Source organism: Antechinus flavipes, chromosome 3 (assembly GCF_016432865.1).
Source record: "Antechinus flavipes isolate AdamAnt ecotype Samford, QLD, Australia chromosome 3, AdamAnt_v2, whole genome shotgun sequence".
In the NCBI taxonomy this organism is placed as follows: Eukaryota; Metazoa; Chordata; class Mammalia; order Dasyuromorphia; family Dasyuridae; genus Antechinus; species Antechinus flavipes.
This window is the reverse complement of record NC_067400.1, coordinates 230,079,174-230,095,721: the sequence shown is the minus strand read 5'-3', so window position 1 is coordinate 230,095,721 and position 16,548 is coordinate 230,079,174. Positions and strand designations below refer to the sequence as shown.

At 31.7% G+C, this 16,548-nt stretch overlaps 1 protein-coding gene across 2 annotated transcripts in view; it reads right to left on the bottom strand.

Moving 5' to 3' along the window:
* Nucleotides 1-1,414: 1,414 nt before the first annotated feature.
* HERC2 (HECT and RLD domain containing E3 ubiquitin protein ligase 2) overlaps nucleotides 1,415-16,548 on the bottom strand; it is a 213,766-nt gene continuing 198,632 nt past the window's right edge. For both annotated transcript variants that reach the window (XM_051984641.1, XM_051984642.1), the window contains exons 86-93: nucleotides 14,698-14,781; nucleotides 9,184-9,325; nucleotides 8,441-8,635; nucleotides 7,853-7,965; nucleotides 6,637-6,827; nucleotides 5,394-5,499; nucleotides 4,856-5,068; nucleotides 1,415-2,649 (exon numbers count right to left, since the gene is read on the bottom strand). In XM_051984641.1, coding sequence (XP_051840601.1) covers nucleotides 2,377-2,649; nucleotides 4,856-5,068; nucleotides 5,394-5,499; nucleotides 6,637-6,827; nucleotides 7,853-7,965; nucleotides 8,441-8,635; nucleotides 9,184-9,325; nucleotides 14,698-14,781 — 1,317 coding nt within the window. In that variant the 3' untranslated portion in view covers nucleotides 1,415-2,376. The remainder of the gene's footprint in view (nucleotides 2,650-4,855; nucleotides 5,069-5,393; nucleotides 5,500-6,636; nucleotides 6,828-7,852; nucleotides 7,966-8,440; nucleotides 8,636-9,183; nucleotides 9,326-14,697; nucleotides 14,782-16,548) is intronic.

Genomic DNA, 16,548 nt, shown 5'->3' with positions numbered 1-16,548 from the left:
AAATAGATAGAAGTACAGAGATTAATTAGATTATTGTAATAATCCAGACATGAAGTGACCAAGGGCTTGTTCGAATCACAGCTAAAATGAAAAGAAAAGGGCTGATATAAGAAAGAATGTGAAGGCCAAAACAAAATATACTCAGAGTGGATGCAATATAAGAGAAAGAAACAGAAAGCAAACACCACTGAAGTTTGTACTAGCAGGCAAAATAACTAAGAATCCATGATCCGATATCCATTAATAAAAATGATGATGATGAAGATGACAAGAAATAGCTAATGTTTACATGAGCTTTTAATGTATGATTTAAGGTTTGAAAAATGCTTAGCAGGCATTATTTTTTTTTGATTCTCACAATAACCCTATGAGACAAGTGCTATTATTACATCCAATTTAGAGATGAGAAAACTGAAGTTGAGAAAGAATAAAAGAACTATTCTGTTATCATACAACTATAATTAATTGTCTAAAGAAGAGTTCAAATTCAGGACTTCCTAACTCTCAGTCAAAATTCTACCTACTATACTGTTTACTGCTTCTTTTGGAGCAGTATAATTTTTTTAGATACATATCTAAGCTGATATTCTCACAGATGGGTTTCATACCCATGAAATCCTATAATTAATCCTGGTGGTAAGAATTCTATGAAGTTTCAATAAACACACACACACACACACACACAACACCATTGGTGAGAGCCTAGCATCACTACACATTAACTGATAGCTTGTTACATTGATTGGTAATGGAACATTACCTCAAATTACTAGCATACAGAGATTTACCTGAAGTAAATAAATATGCCATTGGAATATTTACAGTCAGATGATGAGATCAAGTAATTCTTACCAATGCCACTAGTTAAGAACTTAAACTGCCAAAAGTAATATCTGCCTGTTTTTTTCTTTTCTATTAAAGACATGCAATATTTACTAGCTTTGAGCAGAAAGGTTGTGACCCTGCCAAAATTTACAATTAGAATCAGGATAAAAAGTCAGACTAAAAAGGATATATATTACTGACCTAAAACAGTAGCTTAAACATAAATAATGGGGATATGGCCACCTGTTATATTAGGCAAATTTTACATTCTTCAAATAAAAAATCTATTCAAATAATGGTTTTAGGAAATTACTATGTAAAAAAAAAAAAAAAAAAAGGAAGAGAGTTTAAGGAAAAGAAGAATTCAAGAAAGCAAGCACCACAGTTCTATTAATCCAGACTAAGATGGGAGATAATTCTGGTCATCCCCTGGTTTGGTCCCAAGTTAAAGAAGGGTTTGTTATGAATTACTTGTGACACTATGGGCAAGTTATTTAACATCTCTTACCTTAGTTTTTCTTATCTGTAATATGACTGGACTATATAATTCCTAAGGTCCCCTCTTTCAAATAAATTCAAGAGAAAACAGTTTTCCCTATTTTTTTTTATTTGATACAATACCTTAATAAAGTACTTTTCACTAGAAATAAAACACTTTTGCATTCTTGGAATTTACAATATTTAATATCATTTTCTTAATGCCTCCAAAAAGGCCTGACCATTGCTGTGTTTTTTTTTTTTTTAATAGTAAACACTGATACTATTCAGTCTAAATTCTTGTGACAGATGGTTTATTTGAAGGGAATAATAATTTTTTGCATATACATGGCACAAATTAATTATATACAGTACACTTTCCATGATAAAAGTTATGATGCTGTTCACAGAAAGGTATCAATTTAAGATACATAATACATAAGCTAAAATATACACATGGGGAGAAGAGTGAGAACCAAATGGCCTTTTTTATTATTTAATAACCTCTGGGTGTATTTCAAGGAATACTGATAATTTAATGTTCAAAAAGTTTTTAATAAACAAACTTCTAGTAAAGTTAATCAAAATATTTATAATACTATTCAATAGTTGCACAATATTTCCAATATACAATCAAGAAGATGCACAGTACAACACTTAATAAGAAAAAAAATCTATTGCACCCACAATCAAAAGTGTTTCACTTCCTTATTTTTTGGATGCTGCACTACCATATTTATATAAACATTTACAACACTTCAGTAAACACAAAAGTTCTAAATGTAATGCAGCATAATGAGCAGAGGAGGGGTAGATAAACCTCACCTTTCAAACTGAATGTTAAGTGTCCATATGCAGTGCCATTTTACTCAAAGCTGATTTATAAGTTATAAACCATTATTCCTATTGTGAACAAACAACACACTCTCCCTGTCCCATGTTTAGAAGACTAATATTCCTTTGTTACACACAACGATATTCAGCACTCCACAGTCCTGTAGCATAATGCCAGTGCTGGCTTTCTGTCTCAGTGCTTGACATAACATAGTGGCTTATGACAAAATATTTTTCATTTCAGTGTCCTGTTAAATAATCTTGAGTAGAGTCCGATGCAAATGAATCTGCATCTTCATTATCTGAATCATCACTGCTGTCATCAGCAGCTGGTTCTCCTGTGAGTGCTATCCGGGCATAATCATCAGTGTCTATAGACTTGCAAAAATGAATAGCATATTTCAGTTTTTCCTCTAGTACTTGTTTACAGGAATACCTGGGTAACTTCAGCAAAAAGAAGCATGTATATGACTCTGGAAGGAAGTGGTCAGGTGGATTGTATTTATCCAAAACCTGTCGGTGAAAAAACAATTATATTCAGTAAAAACTTAGCACAGAATAATTATGAAATTTAGCAAACACTGTGAAAATCCATTATGGTAACATCAATCACAGCAACACATAAGCATAATTATCTGATTTCATATAAAGTATATAAAATGGAAGACATATAGCATCAATTTCTTTCTTTTATATTTGATTAATTTTTCTCTGTTTATGACTATCTAGACTACTTGGAAATGGGGACATTTTTATTAGATGTAGCATAATGTTGGTGCTCTGAATTATTCTACTTTCATTAAACTCTGGACAGTGGAAATTATAATATAGAAGAACCTGAATTTATAGACATGAATTTTTTTAATGTAAATTATACTGAACTAATTTTAAAAGCATAAACATTATAACTGTATTTATAGCTAATTAAAAAAAATTCTCAAAAAAGGGGCAACAAATAGTAAATAACTGTTCCTGCTACTTTATTCATATCAAATGCACAACATGACCATGAAAGTCAGAAGTTTCCATCACTTTCATCACTTCTTTCTTCTACAATAGGAATCTTTAATATATGGAGGATATACGATACACAAAGTCATATCTCAATTCAAGTGAGGGATATTTAGAACAATTCTCCATTTCTGTATCCCATGGGTAGGGACAGAAATACATGACAGTTTTCTGCATGGATGAATAAACTCAGCTGTCATTCCTGACACTAAGAAATCTAGAAAACAACCTAAAAAATATGTGTAGAATGGAAATTGGATACCCCTGGAGACAGAAACTAAATTATTTCAAAGCACTTTCTGATTTTAAAATTGTGACCTTTTAGGAGAGCTAGTCAAAGGACAGCTTGAGAAGTAGGAACCAAGGGGCTCCTAGAATCAGCTAGGAAAAAAGTAGTATGACACATTTTTTGGTAGAGTACTCTCAATCCTTTAATAGATCTATTTTTCCCTTAAAAGAGAATCCCATTAGATAAATTGTGATGAGGTTTGAGGACTAAGTCACCATATCTTAACTTCACATAGAGTCCCAAAATTCTTTTGGGGCCTTATCAAGACGTTGGGGACACTCCATATAATTTAGCTTTGCAACACAGCACTTACTAAATAATAAGCCCTTAAAAATGCTTGTTTATTTCATTTAGAATAATATTCTTATGAATAACTAAAGTTCATTTTATGGCCATAAAGACTGTGGCATAGAATTTGTTACAATTAACAATAACTGAAACACAACTAATATTTTCTGCAGCCTTCTGATTTTCTAGGTCAAATGATTTATGATTTCAAATAGAAAGGAATACATTTTAAAATAAAACAAAATTGTCTGCAGAAAATATATACTATTTATACACACACACACACACGGGCAGTGAGATGGCGCAGTGGACAGAGCATCAGCCCTGAAGTCAGGAGGACCTGAGTTCAAATATGGCCACTTAAGACTTCCTAGCTATGTGACCCTGAGCAAGTCACTTAATCCCAACTGCCTCAGAGGGAAAAAAATATATATATATATATATATATATATATATATATATATATATATATAAAATGAATATATATATAAATATATAAATAATCAACAAGTACATGTGGTACCTTTAGCAAAATCTCGTGTATATATCTAAATACAACTCTAAGCTATGAAAGGTATTTTCCTCACAATTCTGGCCGGGTTGTTGGGAAAGGAGGGCTTATGGTACAGCTCCATGTTTCCCATTAGGAACCTAAATTCTGAAAAGTTAAGTGACTTACCCATGACCACACAGTTGGACTCTTAAGACAAAACAAAATCTCCACTCTGTCCCTGACACTACGATATTTTCTAAATAGTGCTCAGATGAACTACCAAAAAAGTAAGGGAATGGATGGCCTTAATCAAACATAGATAGATCTTTTCAATCTTCTAGATTTACCAAATTGGTAGGGATTTGTGATGTTTTTGAAATGTAATAAATTTCAGGAAAAAAAGAGGTCCAAAAAAATTAAAACATAAGATTTAAAAGAAGCTAATCCAAATTTATGAAATCTATCATATATAATCAAAATAACAGATATCTTTCTATTTTCCTGAGGACCTAAATGAATTTATCAAAGTTAATTCCTGTCACATATCATTTATTAAATGAATTTTAAGTGAGTGAAGGAACACTACCCACTGTCACAAAATTCCTGCTTTCAACTACCAACAACACCATCCATCTTACCTGAATAACAAAGTCTCTGCCTCTGAAATCAGCAATTGTTCTAGGAAGTCGTGTTCTGCCCCACACAAAACGAAGAAAGAGAGAGCGCTCTGTATTAGAGAAAGATTCCATCACTTCCCAGAACCACTGGATCAACGAAGCAGTAGGTTCAATTCCTTTATATGTGGCTACAGATTTTAGAAGATGAAGTGGAATATCGGGGCTTCCACATACCTGGGAAAAGAATGTCTCATTAGAACTAATTAAAAATTTTCAAGTTTTTATATTTTCTACACACAAAAAAATTTTCTTCTTCCTTCAGTCTTACATGACTAAAAAATACTACTTCATATTATTGGTGAAATTTAAGTAGTAGAGACATGCTGTACTTAAAGTCAATACAACTCTTACATTAATTTTGCTTTTTTGTTAGCTCTATCCAATTTAACTTTGTTTTTAGCTTCAATTAACATGCCTTGATAGACAATCTGAAAAAATAGAAAAATTAGAAAAACAAAAAATAAAAATAAAAATAGAAAATTAAAAATAGTAAATATACCATAGTTTCCAGTTCATATCCAGTAAAGAGTGAAAGAAGAGGAACAGGGACAACTCGAGCCATTCCTTCCCGAACTGCAGCAACTTGTTCATCAAATTCATGGAGTCTGAGTAAGAAAGTATACATTATGATTGATGATAGGACTTTAAATTCCTGTTTTGAATGGCCTTTTTTCCCTTGTCATATCAAATTCTACACTACTGGTATTTCATTTCTTATCATATTACATCTTAACTAATAAAAGGCCTCAAATAATAATCATTTTGACAATATTTTGTTCATTTAAGATAAAGCAGACTTGTGGAAAGCTATATAGAAAATATATGAACTTTTAAAAACCAAGCAGTTAATATTCATTTAGATTCTACTGTATACAAAGCTTTGAGTAAGACATGAAAAGAAACTCCATCAAATAATCAAGGAGAAAATTTCTCTTACCAAAGAAAAATTAATATAAATAACATGACTCTCCATTTATTTTTGTAAGAACCAAATTGGGGATTAGTTATATGACAAAACAAATGTTTTAAATCCGAAAGGTGAAAATGTCTAACAGAAAACCTACTTAATAATAACAAAAATCCATCTATAAACATTTACTGAATAGCTATATAGAAGCTACTATGCAAAACAGAAAATAGTATAAAACCAAACACTTGTCCTCAAAGAACATATAATTTAATATAGAATACAAGAAATTAGTGCATTATGTTATAATACTAAGAAACATTTCTCATCAATTACACATCCCAAGACACATGGGAGTAGATAATGTAGGAATTCAAGAAATAGAAAGAATCTCTTTTTTTCACGAAATTTCCATATAAACAAGATGACCTCTGAGCTCTTTCAAATCCTAATAAAAAAAGGATACTTAATTGTTGAGTTTTTGTTTACTTTTAGACTAATTATTGTTCTAAGAAATTTCAAACATGAAACTAGAAAAACAACTTTAAGGACATAACATTATAAATAAGAGAAGCACTTCTTAGTTGCTAATCAATCTGCCTCAATCTAAGTTGCTTCATCTTCCTGGGTCTCAGTTTCCTCATATATAAAAATAAAGGTATTGAAATAATCTTAGCTATACCTTCCAACATTGAATCCATAAGCTATGATTCCGTGATTTTGAGAAATTTTAGACTTCCATGAGGAACATTTTGTCATATAAAAGCAAAACATTTTAAGAAATCATGAATACTAAAGGAAGTCTAGACAATTAGGAAAAATAATTCCTACAAACCTGTAATTTATTGCCAATCTAACATACTCAGCACGGTTATCCAATGTGATGTGGGTATATTTAGAGCTCAATTGAATATCCTGACCACTTGCACTTGGCACTGTGAAGGGAAGGCTCATTGCTTCAAATTCCTCAGAAGTAGCTTCATTGTCCCGAATGTACATCAGGCCAGGAATAAAGTCCTTATCAACCTTTCAAAAGAAAATAACAACCTGCATAATATATCAACCAAATTGTTCATCCCATAGTAATAAACACTGATTCATATAAAATATTTGGCACATTTACAATATAATTTAAAAATACAATCTTTGCTCTTTCTCTATAACTATTTTTTTAAAAATTTAAAACAAGTATTTGTTTTAAATATGAAATTAATTTCATTCAAAAAAATTTCTCCAAAATGAAATCTGACTCTATACACACAGTAACAACAATATTGTATGATAATCAAGTGTGATGACTTGCCTATTTTCTGTAATATAAGATCCGAGACAATTTCAAAGGATTCATGATGAAAAATATTATCCACCTCCAGAGAAAGATCTGATGTAGTCTGAATGCAGACCAAAGTATACTATTTTTTACTTTTATTGCTTTTTTCCATATTTGGAGAGGGGGTTGGGGGAAGGAAGGAGGATAACGGGGGAAGTGCTTTCTTTCATGATATGACTAACATGGAACCCATTCTTTGCATGACTTAGACATATATAATCTATATTAAATTGCCTGCATTCTAGGTGAGGGAGGAAGAGAAAGAGGAAAGAATATATAATTTAAAATTTTCTGAAAACAAATACTAAAAATTATTTTTACAAATAATTGGGAAAAAAAGAAAATTGAATAAAGAAAAAACCTGATTGCTGAGAAAGAAAAAATGGATTTAAGTGCCTCAACTATTAAAAAAAAAAAACCTATAAAAAAGAGAGGTCTAGACTTCATAACCTCTCAAATATTTTCCAATTCTAACAAAGATCCTAAGACTTTATACTTTTAAGCTACTAGACTATTATTAACTATTAATTTCCTAAATAAGCTATTTTAACTTACAATCTAGGCTATTCAAACAAATTCAAAATAAAGAAATAATACCACACACCATTTTCTTTGCCATGTTTCTATACTTTATAGGAACTTGATAGGAACACATTTCTTTCACAGCTTTGCATTTTTTTGTGTGTATCATTTTAGGCAAATATAAAATATTATACTTTACCTCACTGAGATCAGCAATTGTAAGGTTCATTCCTGCCAGTTGCTTCCAAACTGGTTCTGCAAGGTTGAGGCTTAATGGACTCCCAGTTCGAATGGCAATGCCTAGCAATACACCTGGTATATTTTTTTAAATAACAATGACAGAAATATTTTAAAGAAAGCATCTAAATGTTTTCTTTTATAAATTACAACACAGAATCCAGATACAGTCTGAGGACTTTATTAATGAAACAAAAGTTCACATGCCACAGAGTTTGGGTTTTGTTCAAAGTACTTTGCTTGAATTAAAATCTGTAAATCTAGTATCTTTTATTTCTTAATGGTGAGTGAATTTTTGATAGACACTTGGTTGCTCCAAATTTCTAATTTTTTAAAAATCCTAAATGCTAAATTACTTAAATACATTGCAACTTTTCATGCTTTTTTTCACCAATGAAAAAGAATGAGACTTGAGATAAGTGTAAAGAATTTTCCTACAGTTAGAAAGGAAGAACTAGGGAATAAGGCCTCAAATCTAAGTCTTTGGATTCAAATTGTAGGAATCCTATCTTAAATTAATAAAGCATTAGATACTTTATCACAACCTTACCCAAGAAACGAAACATATTGGTATGCAAAGAAGATCTGGCAGCTGGGTTCAATAAGAAGCAATCTCTATTGGCTCCAGATTCATCCCTGCCATTTGGAGTTACAATTAGGAGAGGAGTAAGTCCATTCTGAAGTTCTTCACACATTTCTGCTATTGACTCACTATAACCACCTCCACAATCATCCACAGACTCGCCTTGAAAGGAAAATAAAAATTGGTAGAAATTCATAGAATGCAAGAAAATTACATAAGCATACATATACACACAGACATATGTATATAGTAAACATTCCTGATATCTCAATAAGTAATGACTTTTTTCTCATAAAACTTCAAAGAGCACTTTATTTCTATAACTCTCTTATGCATGTACTCATTACTGTTATGTATGAGTAATAGCCTTTTACTGATGATGAACTCCATGAGAGCAAACTGCATTCTCCTCAACCTACACTCCTAGATATTAACAAAGTAGCAGATACTTGCTGAATTTTAACTTTTATATTAAAACTTTTAACAGTTAACTTTTTACATTAATTTTTTTTTTTTTGCACTAAGCTGAATATTCACTGTAGTCAACAACTGAATATGATTTCATGGTATTCATGCTTTGCTCCATTTATAAAATATTTTGTCTATTAAAGTAGCATATTATTTTTACCCCCGATTTGTGTGACTAAGATCATTACATTGATAAGAGTAGGCAAGATAAATTAAAAAATCATAGAGGGAAAAATTCTTACCAACAAACTTGACTTTCCATACTCGATGAGGTAGAAGAAGACTGTCTGGACTAAATGAAATCATTTTAGCACACATTTGGCCAAAAACAGATTTGGTACCATCAGGACCAGCCAAACCACCCTTACTTCTTGATCGTTTTACCTAAAAAAAAAATATTTGTACACTCTAAAGGTAGTGCGACAAAAATGTGTATAGTTTTTTGTTTTTTTTTAAATTTGGGGGACTGGAGTCCATTAACCAAAAGAACAAATAGATATAAGATACACCATGTGAGGACAGAGGCAAAATTTGGTTAGAAACAGTTCTGCCTATTCCTACATTCATTAATGGAGAAATTACTCCACATTTCTACCCAATCTCTCATCTCACTGTTTCTGATTACAAAGTATCTCCTGCACCTATAATTTCAGGATCATACCTACTGCCCAACCTAAGTTCTGGTCATCTCACTTATATTCAAATTCTCTGAATGTCTGACATCTAATAATAGTCTCCATCAATTAATTTTCTTGTGCTAAAGTTGGTTTTGTTGTCTGTTATTGTGACCATACTTGACCAATTAGAGTTCTTCACTAACCTACAAATAAAATTCTAATTATTCACCCTCTGATTTGAAATCACTTAATAGGACTCCCTGTTCTGTTAAATTGCCTCATTTTTCACTTCTCCTACAACCTGGCACTAAACACAAAACACCCTTAATTCATCCACTGCATGTTTCTTCTAAATTATACCAAATGCTTACAATATTATTTCCTTGACAATTATGCCAGTCAAGTCTCTTCTATCACTAATTTGGCTCCAAGAAACAATCTAGACTTGTCCTTTGTAGACATGAAAACTATTGTGGCTACTGGATTTGTTTTTTACTGAAAAAATCATTTATTCTTGAAAGGGATAGTTTAATATCTTTCCCATCTTCTTTTATATTGTTAATTCAATATTTTCATTCTGATTGAAAAAAAATCTATTTTATCACACTGCTTTATGATAACTGAATTTTATATAGATAATAAAGGTTTTCCAAAATGTTTTAAATATATCAACTCACCTGACTGTCACAACAATCTTATGTGGCAGGCAGATTCAGAAATAATGAACCAGGGAAATATCATCTTCATTTTACAAATGAAGAAATGAAAAAAGGTTAAAAATCTTGCCCAAGGTCAACAAAGCTAACATAAGAAGAGACAGGGATTGGACTCAAGTTTCCAGTTAGTGCTGTCTTACTTTATAATGTTCTAGTTGACAAATGTTATCTTTTTCACCACTGGTACACAGTTCTTAGTAAACTTTACTTGCTAATATGTCCTGTTATCCAGAGACAGAGAGAATACACATACACACAAAGCAGTGTTTCATTCATCTAGTGGCACAAGCAGAATATGAAATAAGTCCCTCAAATTTTCCAGACAACAGAAGCTCTGAAACACCAAATACATGGTGAAAATTTCAATAAAATTCTGTACTATAATAATCTATTTCTACCTTAACAGAGAACAATGTCTAGGACACTTAATCTTCCCTTAATGCTTCAGGGTCATCATTTTGCACATTAATTATTACATAGCAGTATAATCTCAGCTATTTGCTCCATACTACACACCCCCCTGAAGTGCTACCTGTACTTTTTAGAGTTGTATCTGCTTTTCAGTTTTTGTATATCCCTTTACTCTCAATCTGTCAGCTGATATTTATTATAACCAACATCCCATATCCTGATATCTCTACTCTGAGCCCCAATCAAATATTGGAGGAGTTGAACTAAATATAAATAGCAAGAGTGAGGACGTACATTGTAAGCCCATGAGGTTTAGTTCATGAACTTCATTCATGCATCAATTCTATTTACTCAAGTACCTTTTTTGCTCAGTCTCCTGTACTGAAGAAAATGAAAATTACCAGAAGTCTTATTTTCTTCTCCTGTGGCAATGGAGCTCTTTTAAGCACTTAAGAGATTATAAACTATTTCTCTTGTTAAATGCCCATTTCTTGAGTTCTTTAAATTTAATAAGATTCTATCTGCTAACATGCATTAAAGTAATCAGCTCCAAAAATGTAATTAAATCAGTTACTACAAACTTACCAAATCTAATGAATAGCAGATTTACAAATTTACTATGAGTGATTTCCAATGCTGGTATCATTTTCATGTCTTTTTTCTGCTCAGTTTCTTAGAGTTAAAAACACATTCCAATAATACTGATCTTTTTTATACATCAAAGAGCCCATAAAACAGTGTCTATGAGCAATGACCAAAAACAACACTCCCAAAACACTCCAGTAACCAACTTTCTGGTGATGAGCTGGTCAAACAGTTAGATTATTCCTCTGAAGGAGAGATACTTGTTCAACCACCAGAATGACACTTAAAACTTTTCTACAATACTGGGAACAGTTACAGAGATTGTGCCTTTGTTATTACCTTCAAAAACTGAAGCGATTAAAGCAAACTTTATCAAAGTTCAATAACATACTAGTGCTTTAGAAATCAGTTCTAATATGGAAAAATCGAAGCTAGACTATACATTTTAATAAGACAAATAATTACACAAGGATTAAAAACTTAATTTTATATCTAAGAACCAACTCTCAAATTCTGAAATTAGGCAAATTTTTCAGCTTTCAGGAGAAAAAATGGGAGAAGAATTTAAAGAAGGTAAGGTCAGGCAAAGCACTTCCTGGGGAATACATAGAAGTCCTCATAAATAAATAATCCCTTCCCTGTACTCGTGCATCCTCAAGGGAGCAAAGCCCAAAAGTCAAGCTGGAATAGATTTTTATGTAGCCTAAAAAACAAACTTCTACTGATATTCATATTAAGGGCATTGCCAATCCAATATTCTTTTTTCCCCCAAGTTATCATTACAGGAAAATGAAAATGCACATAAGAAATACAGATTTATGTATCACTATAATGGACAGGAATGAAAATTGCTATATGTTACAATAACCTAGTACCTGCGACTTGTTCAACTGTTTGTAATACTACTACAATTAAAAGAAAGCATAGTTAGGGACAATGCCAATCCACTGTAGTTAACTTTGGACCACTCCGTGCCTTAATTTTCTTTTATGCTTAATTAAGTTATCTTCTCATATTGTAGATGAGACAAATTTTAAAGTCACTAGAAAATTAATTTTTTCCCCTCGTTGAGGCAATTGGGGTTAAGTGACTTACCCAGGGTCATAACAGCTATGAAGTGTTAAGTGTCTGAGACCAGATTTGAACTCAGGTTAATTATAATCTGCTTTGCTAAAACCTCAAGCTTTCTTTTTGATGAAGACACTGATATAGATTTATTATTCTTCTACTTCTTCCATTAAAAACCTATTCCAAGGAGCCTCACAGAATATAAAAGTGAATATGGAGATTTTTGTTCTATATAGCTATAATGTATTTATTATTTTAAAATTCATTCCAAAAGTCAAAATCTGATTTTGAAAATTAATAAGAATTTTTCGATAAATTTTATTAATTTTTTAACATGACCTAAATTACTAGTTTTGTTTCTCACCTTCATCTTTCTCAAAGAGCCACCACTTTTGTATGACAAATAATTTTTAAAATAAAAAACAAAAAAGAAAAAAAAATCTGCAAAGTGTATCAATACAGGAAAAAAAATCTGACAACATAGTGATGGGGAATATCAATACGTAAAGATTATTGACTAATAAGAACAAACTGTTAACAAGACTTATACAAAGCTAGAAAGAATTATAGTTCTATAATGATGGCTCATCACAAGGATTAATCACATGGTAAGTTTTATAATCAAAGCAAACCAAGAAGCCATTTACTAAGGCACAATGAGTATATGCTATTTTAAAGAGGTGTATCTCACAGTTAATTGTGGACCACTGATTTGTTCTTGTGGCTCTGAGGGAAAAAAAAAAAACAGGACATAGGAAAAAAGGAAAATTCTAATTAACTGAGGTTTGTTCTTAAGATTTTGTTCTGATCAGGGTAAAAATCAAGTGTTAATAATAAATGCCCTCTGAAATAAATTTATATAGCAGTCACTAGACTTCTGTTTTCTAAACTGTAGTGTTTGCTATGGTTACAAAGCCTATATCAAAATAACATATAAAAAGGCCACTTTATTAAGTTAACTGAAAAAAAGCATAAATAATATACAGCAAGTATTTATGGAAATAAACTTCACTGGCCTCTGGCATAACATTAAATATTCCAATGTCAGGGAACAGGAAAAGAGCCACCCATCAATGTGGTAACATGTTACTCAACAAAGTACAAAGACAGTTTAATAAACTTTATTCAAAATGACCTTACTATAATTGTGGAAAGACTTCTTTTCATGTAATCAACAGCAGGGTAACTGTTAATACAAGTTATATAAACAAAGGGTTTTTTTCTTCATATTATGTTTCCTTTTCGAGAATTTACTGGACATAGGAAGATCTCTGAAAAGTGGGCTAATTTCATTTGTGCATTAAATGATAATTTTTTTTCTGAGGCAATTGGGGTTGTGACTTGGTCACACAGCTAGGAAGTATAAGTGTCTCAGGCCAGATTTGAATTCAGGTCCTCCTGATTTCAGGGCTGGTGCTTTATTCACTTAGTTGCTGCAACAATTAACTTTTAAAGCAACCTTCCTTAGAAATAAGAGTGTTAAACTTGGAAGTCAGGAAAACCTTGTTTCAAATGCCACCTCTGACATTTACTAGTAGCATGTAATGTACTAATGTAAAGCACTAAACAATGTAAAGCACTAAATCTCTATGTGCTTCAGGCAACTTTGTAAGACTTAGAAATCAAATACAATTACAATTTGTCTTGGTAAGAGGATCTATATTCAAGAGTGTAAAGGGCTGAAACTCTGAAAAAGGTATACTTGAATCAGACAACTGAGCACTTAGGGTTAATTACCTATTTGATGTGAGACAATGACTCTATTAACATATGTTTTGGATAAATGGCTCTTCTCACTGTTTGGTGCTTACTCAATGTTTAGTCTTAAAATAATTGTAGGTAAGGATTAGAGAACAAGCCAGTCAGTTTGCTCAGGAGGAGGAGGAAAGAAGTTGGTGATTTTGGACTTAAGAATCCAGGAGCCTTGTGGCAGTTTGTCTTTCTCCTTCATTTCTTCCCCCTGAAGGCCAAGGACTTTAATTTATCCTGACTCTGGCTGATCCTGAGGCCTTTAGGGAGCTAGCCAGGACTTAGCACAAGAGTTGTCTCAAAAACGAAGAAAATCACAGAAAACCTCATATTTGTAGTAACCATCGACACATAATCCCCCCCAACATTACAATCCTCTAAGCTAATATCATTATCAGTTCCATGTTAGAAATAAGATGTAGGTAGGGAAATAAAGAGGCAGAAACCAAACATATACAATATCGGGATTCCTTTTTCCAAAGGGAAAAAGGTGCCTAGAAAAGACATGTTTCCAATATTATCTTTTCTGAATGACATATAATTCATTATTTGCAAAACATTACCGAAAATTCTGAATTCTGTTACACTAAAAAGCATACATTTCTTTTACCTGTATTCTGTTTAATTCGACTACAGGACCATGTTGACGATCTCTCACCATAGTTGCTTGTACAACTTTTCGGAAAGCTGCTTCCTAAAAAACAGGTCAAAATAGACAAATTTAGGATAAAATATGGAAAATATTTTTAATGATGTAACACAGGAAACTATAGAGAAGTCACTTTTATATTCATTTAAAAATTTTATCAATGTTTAAATGTTATAAAAATTTTATTCTATTGAGTTCAGATAATACTAGAATTTCTCTTTTTAATGTAGTATATGGACACAAGACAAGGCAGGCATCAAAAGGAAGAAGAAATTATATATCACATGAGTAAAAACATTGTGAAATTCCCTTTTGAATTGAGAAAAGACAAAAGAGATTTGTGTGTATGTGTGTGTATCATATGTAGAGTCTCTTTCTGCTTTAACTTTTAGAACAAAAAACGATGTAGAATCCATTGGTATTCAGAGCGCTGAATGAAAGAACTGATGCGTTAATCAAAAGTTTTTCTGGATCTAGAAGAATCCTACATAATCTATTGGCAAGAATTTATTAAATACCTATTATGTTCCAATACTGTCTTTGGTCCTGGGCATTTAAAGAACTAAATAGTTTCTATTCTCAAGGAGTTTACATTTTAAAGGAGGGACACATACATATTTAAGTATATACAAAATAAACATAAATACATATATTTATGTATTTACACATACATACATAATATTTATACATATATACATAAATACATAATAAATAAAGAACATAAATACAAATAAATACTAGATAATTAAATATTAGGTAATGGGGGAAAGAAAGCATCAACAGTTGTTGTAGGAAGATCAGGGAAAAAGTTTGATGGAGGTAGTATGGCTTGAGCTGGAATGCGGGAGAGAAGATATAGAAATAAATATGTACCTTCCAAATATGGAGGATAACCAATGCAAAAACACAAAGACAGGAAGTAAGTTCCCTGTCTAAGAAACAGGGAAGGACAGTTTCACTGGACTATAGTGTGGGAAGGGGTGTAACAGACAAGCTGGACCCAGGTTGTGAAGAACATTATAAACCAAAGAGGAATTTATATTTATCCTATAGGTACATGTGGCATCAAAGGAGGAAAAGTGATTTTAAAAAATAAAGGCCTTTTTGTTCCGGGAGAAACATAGGGGTTCATAGAAGTGCACAAATTCCCAAAGGCATTCTTCTAGTCTCCTTTTCTCCCCTGGATCTATTCTGTGTCCATTTTATTGTTCATCAACAGCACTTATCCAAGATATAGACACCAATGAATTAGTTCATTAAGTTTTCCATCCAAGTGTGCATATCTAGACGATAAGTATAATTATCTATCTACTTTTATCTATAAATTTCCTTAGACCAAATCATTTAATGCATTTATACATATCATTAAGGCTATACTACAATGTCCTAGGGTTGAGGCAATTAAAAAAATGTCATCTACATGTAGAAACAACTGGGACCAGTCATTCACTCAACTAGGATTATTAAATGCTTACTACCTGCCAGACAGTGTGCTAAGTGCTACAGCACAACCAGCTACTGGGAATTCCTCTTCCATCTGTATTCTTCTATCTGTATTACATAGATTTTTTTTATGACATTTTCATGACACCTGTGGCAAGTACCCATCTTGATTGTTTTATTTAATACCTTATATTAATAATGATAGAATCAAAAAGATTTCATTATTGTTACATCTTCAAGAACTCTCAGGATTTTTGCATATACACGAAAACAATTTGAAAGAGAGATTTTAAAGCAGTATTTTGTTCTTTATTTTAAAAAAACAACTTTTTATATTTAACAAACTATAAGAAAAGTCTTACATTCTTT